We start from the raw sequence: 12,231 nt of genomic DNA on the forward strand, positions 1-12,231 counted from the left end.
GATTTACTCGTCTGGCTTCGTTGTCTCTCGTGTATCTCTTTAGGCGGCTGGCCAAGGCTTGGAGCCTTTGTTTGGAAGTTTCCAATGCTTCAGGTATGGGCATCTGGCTGTACCTTTTGGGTACTTGCTTTTTCATTGCACCTTTCAAGGCCTCTGTCAATTGACTCACTTCTCTCCGTGCTGCCTTGGTGTTAGCCTCCAGCCTTCTTTTCCATGGTGGGTATTTCATCTCATGGTTGCTCTTACGATAGCCAAGCATCTCTAGGATCACTGCTGCTGTGGAGTATATCAGCTCATTGGTTTCAGTGATGGTTGATGTAGGAATTGCTCTCAGAGCTGCATTCACATCTTCTAGGAGACTTTCTGACAGTACTTCTCTTAGTAATTGTAATTGGCTTCGGGGTTGCCTGCTGGACATTTTTGACATGATCTTATTTTTCAGGTCAGTCGCTGCCTTGTTCAGCGTGACTGCACTTATTGGGGCTTCGTATCCAATCTCCATTGGGGGGGCTGGTGTTAACTTCCCTCTGACCTGGTGTCCTGGCTCCCCGTTGCCGGAGCATTGGTGTTGTACCTCGTCAATCTCAAGTTGTGATAGCAGTTGCCGTTTGTGGATGTTGGAACACTGAGCTACTAGTTGTTTCGCCGTGAGTTTGGACTGTGGGTTTCGAAGTAACCATTTCTCCCACATCCTCTGCATATATATATATGTAACGGTCTAAATAAGTTATAAAATTCCTGTAAATTTTGGGACGCAAATATTATTATTTATGTTGTTTTATTTTGAAAATCCCAGCGGATATTAATGCTGCGTATTGTTTGACTTGGCGCAGTCTGTGTGATGTCTGCTGGTGGTAAGTTGGTCTCCTGTTCACCAGTCACATTCCTGTTAAAACGTGTGTTTTAAAGTGCGCAGAGAATGATGTTTAATCACAGAGTGTTTATGGTGAAGTTAGCATGTAGGTTAATTTGCTGTGTTTATTTAATAGTTAATAGTAAACTTGGAAACTGAGCTATTAGCTTAATCAATGCTAACGGAAGCTAACCGCTAATTAGCTGAAATGCAGGCAGTGTCGTGCACACTGTAGTCTTACTTGCTAATGTGTGACTCTGTTTTTAGTTAATGCTCGAGTGAACTGGTGACCAACTGATATTAAGAAGCTGCCTATTTGTTGTCCCATGTTGCAGGTATGTTTTATTAAAGTCTGCTGATATTGTGTGTATTATTCATTGTAAATGGATTATTTAGAAAACTAAATTTTCATTTGTTTTATTTCAATCCATTTCAATTGTATATAATTGCAGATTGATAATTATTGTTTAGTTAATAAGGCCTGAACGTTTGTCCCTTTGTTTAAAAATTATCACTATACGATCATGAATTGTTTGACTTGGGGCAGTCTGTGTGATGTCTGCTGGTGTTAAAGGGGACATATCATGGTTTTAAATCCTTCCTTTTTAGATATAAATCATACAGTTGTGGTCTATATAAAGCGGAACTGCACTGCTTGGGTCTGAATTCCTCATTATTATAGCTCCCCAGACCCCTTTTCTACCCCTTGTCTGATGTGCTTCTCAGAGCAACTCGTTTTGGTGCGGTCTCTTTACATGCAAATGAGACACTTCATACCCCGCCCCCTCTCCAGCTTCAACTCCACCCTGCTCGGCCATTTTTGTAGTTTGATAGAAGAGATATGGCTATGTAGCGGCGCAGAAAAAGTTTATTCACACGTTATTTACACAATGTCAACAACGGAATACTTGTCCATCCAGCTTTACATGTTTGAGCCAGAGTCTGACCCGGCAGGGCGAGATGAAAATGAAGATGATGAACCTGCAGAACCCTAACAAGTGAGCTAACACAAGCACCGAGCTAACGCTAGCGCCAAGCTAACGTCACAAAATGCATTTTAATACAATCTTTTCGGAGACAAAAACGGCAAAATGAAATGACTAATGAAAACTTTAGACTTAAATTAAACCACGTAGGCCATATCATCAAGGATCTAAAACGAGCACACAGCGCTAACATATGAAGACGGTACAACTGCTAATGCTAACAAAACAATGACAGGGACGTCTTATCATCACACTTTTTAGCGTTATTTACAGCTTACCAAAGTGCTCTGTTCGTCGTCTCCAAAGATAGAAGGAATTGAACCCTCAATCAGACAAAGTCTTTCGGCAAATCCTTCTTTATACTGGCGGAGGTTGATGAAGCAGTCATCCTTGAAGTGCTGCGCGCACACAAAAATGATCTTACCCACAGATGTGGGTACATTTCCGTGAAAAATAAAACTCAACCAGGCACTTTGAAAAGGTTCTGATGCTGGGAGACGGTGTAATGAAGCGTGTGGGTTACTACATCCAGCAAACAAACATTTTGATTTCTCCTCTCGTAACTTCAGCATCCTGGAGCTTGGACTACAAAATAAAAGCGAGAAATAAAAATGGCGGATTGCTCGAAGTGTTGGGCCTGGAGTCGATGTCCTAATTTGGCAGTTCCGCTGACGTTATTGTTCAAAAAACGTAATAGAGAATCGAAAAATCGAAACAGATTGAAAATATGACCAAAACAGAATATAAAGATATCAACGGAGCACCTGAAGAGATTAATTTGAACTTTTCTGTGCTTCTAACCAATCTAAATATACATCAAAATACATTTAAGGGCTAAAAAAGTGGATTTAGTATGATGTCCCCTTTAATGCTGGAGTGAAATGGTGACCAACTGATATTATGTTGCAGATTAAACAGCACTGTATGCTCCATCTATCCTGTCTCCTGGAAGTGTGTTTAAAACAACAAGCAGAGCAAAGTAGAGAGGGTCACATTGGTGCCGTGACCTGTCGACTCTTCGAGACTGGTTTCTCAGCGATCCGGGACTGCTTTGCTGCTGCTGGGTTAGGGTTCCACACAGGTGGATGTGCTGTTGGACTGGTAGTCCTTGGGGAGGTGAATTTTAATCTGTTTGCTTCATTGCTCTAAACTGGCTGCATATTTGCTAAGAGAAGGCCTGATTTTTCTGTTTTACTGATTATTTTTATTCACACCACTTTTCTGTGTATTGAGCTGAATTTTCACCTGTGGTATTGTGTAGTTTTTACTGATAGTCCAGCATGAACTTCTCTCCTATGGGATCAGTGGCTCTACGTGGGTTTGGTAGGGGGAGAGGGATCCTACAGACACCTGTAGAATTACAGTTTGATAGTCCCATTCACAGAGGTGAAAGAGCAGACGTTAGTGAAGCTGTAGCTTCTCCCTTGAGCCATTCTGTGGAAATTTCACAGGACACCAGCCCCCTCACCACTGACCCTTCACCCATTACTGCAGACATCGCCAGTCAATTGAGTGCTGTTATACAACAAGTGGGTCAGCAGGTAGCACAGAACATTATCACTCACCTTAGTCCATCTGCTAGCACCCCTGTAGCCATTCCTGCTTCTTCACCAGCCATTAATGACATGTCAGTTTCACATGCTTTTGATGCCTCACATTCCCAGTACGTACCCCACAGAAAGCTAAAAGATCCACCCTGCTTCAGGGGAGACAACAATGACCCTATCTTGGTTCGTGAGTGGGAAGACCTTATGAGGAACTTTATTAAAAAGGGGAACTTGAGACCGGAGGAACATGTGGAAGAAATTCTCGTTCATCTTCGAGGCAAAGCTGGAGACGTCGTCAGGTTTGGGATCAGAATCAGTGAAGCTGACCTCTCCCACAATCCTGAAGCTATATATGGCCTCCTACGAAAGCACTTTGACTCTGCCCCATGCTCTCCTCTTCCATTGGCTGACTTCTACACCACTCTTCCTGAGAGAGGTGAGGATGCGTTTGACTATTGGCTCAGGCTTCATCGTGCAGTGGATATTGCCACCGAGTGCCTAAGAGAGCAGGGTAAAACACTGGACCACCCAGGTACCGAGGTAACGCGCATGTTCATTAGAAACTGTCCCTCTTCTGAGCTTTCTGTGACATTTCGCTCAAAGACAATAGACAAGTGGACTGCTTGTGAGGTTCAGGACATTCTAAGCGAGTACCATTCTGGAAGGTCTTCAGTAGTAAACAGAGCCCCTGAAAAGAAGGTGTCAGTGAACATGTGCCATGTTGCTACCCTGTTGCCTACTGTGATTTCTGAAGTAACTGTCCCACAACCAACACAAAGCTCTGACTCTGCTACCCTGGAGTGTCTCATTGGCTTGTTGGAGAAAGTCCTTCTCCAGAGACCCACAGCCCCTGGTCCAAAGAGACAGCATGGCCCAAGAATTCCCAAGATAAGTGGTCTGCACGAGATGCCTTGTAGGGTCTGCAATGATGCTGCTCATTCTGCTTTCACTCACTGTGGTGACCATAAGCTATGTTTTCAGTGCCATTCACCTGATCATTTGCGACGCACCTGCCCGAACCGCTCAAGGTCTGGTTCTCTCCAACAATTGGAAAACTAGTAGATCCACTCTTTGGGGAGGGGAGTGTGGATTCTGAAAGTGAACCTCCAAGCCATTGCACTGACGATCTAGAATTTTTGTATGAGTCGCTCAGTTCTTTTGCCCCTTCTGGACAGACTGTTATATTCCAATTAACACACAAGATCAAAAAAGTTGACAGTTTGTTTTATACTGATGTCCTTGCTGTTAATGATATTAAGCTAAAAGCTATGATAAACAGTGGCTCTATGTCGTGCTCCTTGAGTGAGGCTGCTGCCAAACGTATCCTGGTACACAGTCCCAACATTAGAACAAATCCTGCTAATGACATCATTGTGGTCGGTGCTGGTGGTCACCAAGTCGCACCAACAGCAATCTATGCTTTGGAAGTGGTTATCTAGGGTTTCAAGCTGCTCGTTCCCACGCTTATCATCCCAGGGCAGGAAGAGGATATGATTGTTGGCAGCAATGCAAATAAGAAACTGTCGCACCTCTTGAAAAGCTCTGACAGCTACTGGGAATTGTTGGCTACGCCAGTTGATGTTCCTGATGATGACACCTTCCGGTTCCTCTCCGTGCTTTCGAACACTGAGAAATGGAAGGGTGGACCCATGCCTGTAAAGATTGGCACAGTCAAGTTAAAACAGAGTGTGATGCTTGAACCTCAATGTGAACACACCTGGTCTGGGGAAAACTCCCTGCATCTGCACCTGTGTCAGCTGGGAGCACTGTCATTGTTGAGCCAACACAGTCAAGATCAAGACCCAGAAATGTATTGGTGGGGCGTGTTATTTCACCTCTTTGGGGAGACAGATGGGTTCCCCTGAAACTGAGTGAATGTTACCCTGAAGAGGAACTGCAAGATTGCAGACGTTTCCCCATGTGTCGCAGTGGAGGAGCTGTCTCCACCTGATAAAATTCAAGTAAACATGCAAAGTGTCACACGGGACTCTGGTCCTACAAGGTCTCCCAAGCAGATGGTAGACGCTCTGAAACAGCTTGGGTTGGAAGAGTTGAATCTTGACACATGTGAGGTCTCCAATCAGTGGAAAGACAGACTTCTGCAACTTGTTGAGAAATATGAAGTTGTTTTCTCACGTGATAGGATGGACTGTGGAGAGGCTGCAGACTTCATCCATAAAATACACCTGCTGGATGAAAAACCGTTTCGCCTGCCCTACCGCAGAGTGCCACCAAGTCAATATGAAAAGCTTAGAACTGCTCTCAGTGAGATGGAGGAAAGAGTCTCAGTGAGTACACATCACACATCCTGGTGTGGAAGAAAGATGGCTCTCTGCGCATTTGTACTGACTTTAGATGGCTAAATGCAAAGACGGTGAAAGATGCACATCCTCTCCCTCATCAGGCCGATGCCCTCGCTGCGCTTGGAGGCAACGTCTTCTTCTCCACCATGGACTTGACTTCCGGCTTTTACAATGTGCCGCTCTTGGAGGAACACAAGAAGTACACAGCCTTTTCCTCACCTTTCGGGCTCCACGAGTATAACAGAATGACTCAGGGATTGTCAAACAGTCCTGCAACATTCATGAGAATGATGTTGTCAATCTTTGGAGATGAACATTTTAGCAGCTTACTCTGTTATTTGGATGACCTGATGGTTTTTGCCCCCAGTGAGCAGCTGGCCCTTCAACGTTTGGAGATGGTGTTCTCATGCCTGCAGCAGCATAAGCTCAAACTTGCTCCCAAAAAATGTCACCTGCTGAGAGGACAGTTACGTTCCTGGGTCACATCATCTCCGAGGATGGGGTGAGGAATGATCCTGACAAAATACAGGTCATAATGGATGTCGGCGAGGCTGATCTGATGGAGAGTGATGGTATCACACCTTCCTGGAAGAAGATCAAATCTTTTCTTGGAACGGTTTTTTATTATCAACATTTCATCGCTGACTGCTCTGCCAAAGCCAAACCCTTGTTCAGGCTCCTCTCAGGTCAACAAGTAAAGTCTAAAAACATGAGAGGCAACCCAAGAAAAGGTCTCGAACTGCACAAATTCTCACCCCATCAGACTGGACAGCTCCATGTCGAGACTCTTTCCAGACCCTTAAAACTGACCTGGTTAGGGGCGTCATCCTAGCCCATCCTAACTTCAACGAGCCCTTCATCTTGGCAGTCGATGCTTCGTTTGATGGCATCGGGGCTGTCTTATCCCAAGTGCCACCTGGTGAGACCGTGGCGCACCCCGTAGCCTTCGCCAGCAAGACACTGTCCCGCTCACAAATAAATTACCCTGTGCACAGGTTGGAATTCCTGGCATTGAAATGGGCTGATTGCGACAAATTCAGTCATTGGCTCAAGGGGAGACACTTCACTGCTTGGACAGACAACAACTCCCTGTCCTACATCCTCACAAAACCTCGTCTTGACGCCTGTGAGCAGCGGTGGGTGGCGAAGCTTGCGGCATATGACTTTGATCTCAAATTCGTTCCAAGCGCTAAAAACATAGTTGCAGATGCTTTGAGTCGTGAACCATTTGTGAAGTCATGTGTGAGTCATCGCCTGATGAAGGAGCCTTACATAGCACTGTTAGATGAAGTAAATGGTGTTGTCAGGGGTATGGTGCAGGATGCCTTTCGACTCACAAATAACTGTCTGGCTGTTCAAGAAGCAGAGCCTGATTCATTAAGTCCCACTGCTGGGGCTGGTTCCCATCTTGCTGAGGGCTCCATCAGTCCTGAGGAGGTGTCAGCCGTGCTGAGTGCCCGTGGTGATGGTGTGCTGGTTAGTCTGCCAAGTGCTAGTCCACCATTATCCCAGCTGCTGGCAGAAGATCCTTCCACTGTCATCCCTCAGAGTCGGCTTTTGAGTCTTCAAGAGCAGGATCCAGCCATAAGCAGAGCCTTATATTACATGCAAAGGCGTAAGAGACCTACCAGGCGGGAACCGGCGTCTGAGCCAAATTGCACCAAAATGCTCCTCAGACACTGGACAAAGTTTAGGGTGTAAAACTGTGTTCTGTACAGAGTGACTAAAGACAGCGGATTAGACAAAAAAGTCTTCTAGTTTATTATGCCAGATTGCCTCAAGCACCAGATTGTGGTTGGCCTCCATGATAACGCTGGCCATCAAGGCCGTGCAAGGACTTTCTCTCTTGCCAGAGAAAGATTATTCTGTGTTGGAATGAAAAGAGACATTGTGAACCATGTCCGCCGTTGTGAGAGATGCGTTGTTGGCAAAACACCTGAGCCTGAAGCCCGTGCACCCCTTGAAAATATTCAGACTTCAGAACCAATGGAATTAGTGTGCATAGATTTCTGGACTGCTGAACTGAGTGGCAGCAAAACAGTTGACGTCTTGGTCGTCAATGACCATTTTTCCAAGATGGCACACGCATTCCCCTGTCGTAGTCAGTGTGCAAAACATGTTGCTCGTCGGCTGTGGGATGACTTCTTTTGTGTGTATGGTTTTCCAAAGAGGATCCATTCCGATCAAGGTGCCAATTTTGAAAGCAGGCTGATGAGAGATCTTCTGGACATGGCTGGAGTGGAGAAATCGCACACCACCCCATACCACCCAATGGGTAATGGTGTTGTGGAATGGTTTAACAGGACTCTTGGAAATATGTTGAGAGTGCTTCCACCGACAGCGAAGGCCAATTGGCCACAAATGCTACAGACATTGACCTTCAGCTACAACTGTACGGTGTATGAAACTACCGGCTTTGCTCCATTTTTCCTCATGTTTGGCCGAGTCCCATGCCTTCCCATTGACATCATGTTCCAACATGTCCTCCAAGATGACAAGGTTGTCAGCCATAATGAATTTGTCACCCAACTAAAGAGGGACTTGTCTGAATTCATGTTGGGTGTGGGATACATATGTATGTGTATATACGTATATATGCATATGTGTGTATCCATAAAATGAAGAGTCCATCCTTAAGACTGCTCTACTGTAAAGTGCCTTGAGATACCATTGGTTATGATTTGGCGCTATACAAATAAAGATTGATTGATTGATTGATTGAAGCCTCACATATTGCTCGGGAGCATAGTCGCCAAGAACAAGCTCGCCATGCCAGACTGAAGCCTCTCATGTTGAATCAGACGCAAACAATGTGGCTTGTGGAAGTCATGGGGACTCAGTATTGGTCGAGAAAGGTGATCGTATTGCACAGACCATGGATTGGCTTATGCAAACTCCTGACGTTGTGATCCCTGTCGATGAAAGTGATGAGAATGAGGATTTATTCACTGATGATTCCTTTTCTGATGATGATGTTGCCAACGCTCCTGTTTGGGAAGACGACAGAACGATGCTGAACCAAGTCACTGCTGTCCCTGGTTGTGTCCTACGTGGCCCAGAACCTGCTGCTGATTCAGAACCGGTCTCAACAAGTTGGACTGATTGTAATTTGGGGCAGTCTGTGTGATGTCTGCTGGTGTTAATGCTGGAGTGAACTGGTGACCAACTGATATTAAGAAGCTGCCTATTTGTTGTCCCATGTTGCAGATTAAACAGCACCGTATGCTCCATCTATCCTGTCTGGAGGTGTGTTCATGTGGATGGTGGCAGAGGGAAAGAAGCTGTTTTTGTGTCTGGTGGTTCTGGTCCTGATGGACCGAAACCTCCTTCCAGAGGGGAGAGATTGAAACAGTTTATGACCGGGGTGGGAGGAGTCAGCCACAATCTGTTCTGCACGCCTCAGAATCCTGGAAGCATACAGGTCCTGGAGGGAGGGCAGATTGCAGCCGATGACCTTCTCTGCTGAGTGGATGATACGCTGCAATCTGGCCTTGTCCTTGGCCGTAGCTGCAGCATACCAGATGGTGATGGAGGAACAGAGGATGGACTGGATGATGGAAGTGTAGAAGTTCACCATCATCTTTGTTGGCAGACTGAACTTCTTCAGCTGCCGCAGGAAGTACATCCTCTGCTGAGCTTTTTTGATGAGGGAGCGGATGTTCAGCTCCCACTTGAGGTCCCGGGTGATGATGGTCCCCAGGAAGCAGAAGTACTCCACAGAGCTCACTGTAGAGTCTCCCAGGGTGAGGGGGGGCTGGATTCTTCCTGAAGTCTGCTATCATGTTTACTGATACAAGTTAGAAGAATGTCTAATAAAGTCACTGGTATTTGTCACCAAAACAAAACCACAGCAGACTTCACTTATCTGCTGCTAATTATAGTATAATACATGGTTTGACAAAATTTTAATGGATTTTTATTTGTAAAAATGTTTTTGATGACACTTCTCTTGATATATGTGATAATATATTTTACATAACACAGTTTTGTTCTGGCTAGAATCTGAGCAAGTACTAAAGAGTAAAAATGGCATAGGTCCCCAGTGCACCCATTTGGCCAAATAAATAATAGTGTACAGTAATTAAACTTATATTCTTTACAATGGATTTGGTATGGCAGACTGCGCCCAGACTGAAAGCGAATCGTGTGCAGTCCGCCCCACATACCGAGTCTGAGGGACCTCTGCGCAGTCCATTCTTCCCCAAAATGTTTATACCTTCAGACTGTTGCTTCTTTACGTCGGTCTTTGTTTTTCCTTTTGCTTTGCCATTTATCAGCTGTGCCTAATTAGGACTTCAGCTGGAACATCCGTCATTGCACTTTCCCTACTCTCAGATTGTGAACGCACAAAGACTTTTGACGAGCTGCTCTAGCAGCCAATATTAAAAAACAGCTCAAGGAGCACAAAAAGATCTCTGATTAGCTGAAATCCAGCTTCACGCTTATGGGGTGCCAAGTGTAAAAATGTAGTATAAAAGTTGTAGCTAACACATTTTCATTATTTATCTCACTTTTCTCATATTTAGCACATTTTCCTACATTTAACACAACACTTAACCATATATATAGAGGTAAAAAAGCATTAAATCTAATCATTAAAATCTAAATCTAAATGGTATATGTTATATCTAAATGTTAAATCTATATCTAAATGTTAAATCTAAGTCTAAATGTTAAATGTTAAATCTAAATGTTAAATGTTAAATCGAAATGGTAAATGTTAAATCTGAATGTTATATATCATATCTAAATGCTTAATCTTAAACCTAAATGTTAAATGTTAAATCTAAATGTTAAATGTTAAATCTAAATGTTAAATGTTAAATCTAAATGTTAAATGTTAAATCTAAATGTTAAATGTTAAATCTAAATGGTAAATCTAAATGTTAAAGCTATATCTAAATGTTAAATGTTGAACTTAAATGTTTCACACATATGCTAATTGACCCCGCCCCTTGTAACCTCAACAATACACAACCAGAGACACACACAGCCGATCCCACCCACCTCTTCACCGATGCTTGCCTGGGTGATTATGGCTGGTTCTCTACATGCGGCGGAGATCGAGCGCAGGTGGACGAGCTGCCCTTCACAGTACACTCTTTTACACATTTTATTTTTAGTTTTAGTTTCCACATTAATTCTTTAAAATTCTGGGCTTCTTTTAGGACTATTTTGTCAATTTTTTTCAGAAACACAAAAATGTATGTCAAACTAAAAGTGACATCTTAAACCACGTATAAGCTACAATTAAAAGGTAGCTATAAATTGTACTGACATGTATTATTCTGACTGCTCCTTTTTAATGATTTATAATATGTCAAATACATTTTAATCTTTTTTTTTTAAAGATGTATGAGAGCAGCATTAATGTCACCCAATTTCCCTCAGGGATCAATGGCTGACTGAATCTGAGCAGGTTTATTGATAAAGTTTTGAACAACCTAATTTAAATTATACTGATGACATTATACCAGATGATAAGGCAAAAATAAATACACACACGCTTCCTCAGTTATTTCACCACTAGTGACCAGAATATGTGACAGTTTTAGAAGCTATTATTAACCTACATTGTTTAAGACTCTACAATCGATGGTCTCGTCCACAACAACACACAACTTTTTCCCAGGACAGAATTTAAAAAAGACTTTGACAGAAGGATATACTAACCATTGGAGCAAGTCTGGTTTTCCAATACATTTTAATTTTGTTTAATGGTATCAGAATGCTGCATTTTTAATGACGTCATTTGTGTCTCTGTTCTGCTCACCTTCAAAAGCAAACTTATAGAGTTCTCCAGTGAGGTCATTCACCATCACGCCCTGTCCCGTGTTTTCCCTCAGCCAAGCCACTCGTTCAATGAAATCTGTCACCACTTCATTGATGGTGTTAGCATAGGAGGAAACATGCTTCGGCTTCAGCATCCGAGGGTTCAAAATGCTGCGGATGCGCATCCACTTGGCCCCCATCCTGCACATGTGGAAAGATTATGAAGTTTAAAGAAAACCCTTGATTCTGAAGGAAAAGCTTGGAAAATCACCTTTTTCTAACTGGAGCTTTTGTCCTTTAAATTTTATATATTTATCCATCTCTTTAATTAATAAATATATACAAATATATCTTCTTTCAGGCACTGTGTTGTATGTGCACAGACATAGGCATCAGTTTAGGGGAGTACAGGGGGATGTGTCCCCCACACTTTTTGTCAACGGTATTTATTTTGTCCCCATCACACATAAAGCCTTCATGTGGAGAACATTTAACACATTCACACATACTGTATATTGTATTTACAATGTATTTGGAAACACTAAGTTTTATTGACGTAAAATGGTTCAGCCCACCTCCTCCGTCAGACAGACTGCAGAGGGCTAATGTTACACAAAGTGAGTGAGGCGCAGACTGCAGGATGCCTCAAAGGTCAGGGTGTACAAAAATGAAGTTAGTCGTTCATGTGATGGAAAGTTCTAGAACAATAGCCTGTTGTCTATTCCTAACGTTGTACACACTTTCTAAGATAGCTCACTTTTCTCCCTCAT

The 12,231-nt window shown here is 43.4% G+C and overlaps 1 protein-coding gene across 2 annotated transcripts in view; it reads right to left on the minus strand.

Annotated features, from left to right (window-relative positions):
• cyp27a3 (cytochrome P450 family 27 subfamily A member 3) overlaps nucleotides 1–12,231 on the minus strand; it is a 44,237-nt gene that overhangs the window by 16,599 nt on the left and 15,407 nt on the right. For both annotated transcript variants that reach the window (XM_028435373.1, XM_028435374.1), the window contains exon 3: nucleotides 11,463–11,662. In XM_028435373.1, the coding sequence (XP_028291174.1) occupies nucleotides 11,463–11,662 (200 nt within the window). The remainder of the gene's footprint in view (nucleotides 1–11,462; nucleotides 11,663–12,231) is intronic.

Source organism: Gouania willdenowi, chromosome 21 (assembly GCF_900634775.1).
Source record: "Gouania willdenowi chromosome 21, fGouWil2.1, whole genome shotgun sequence".
NCBI classification, from domain to species: Eukaryota; Metazoa; Chordata; class Actinopteri; order Blenniiformes; family Gobiesocidae; genus Gouania; species Gouania willdenowi.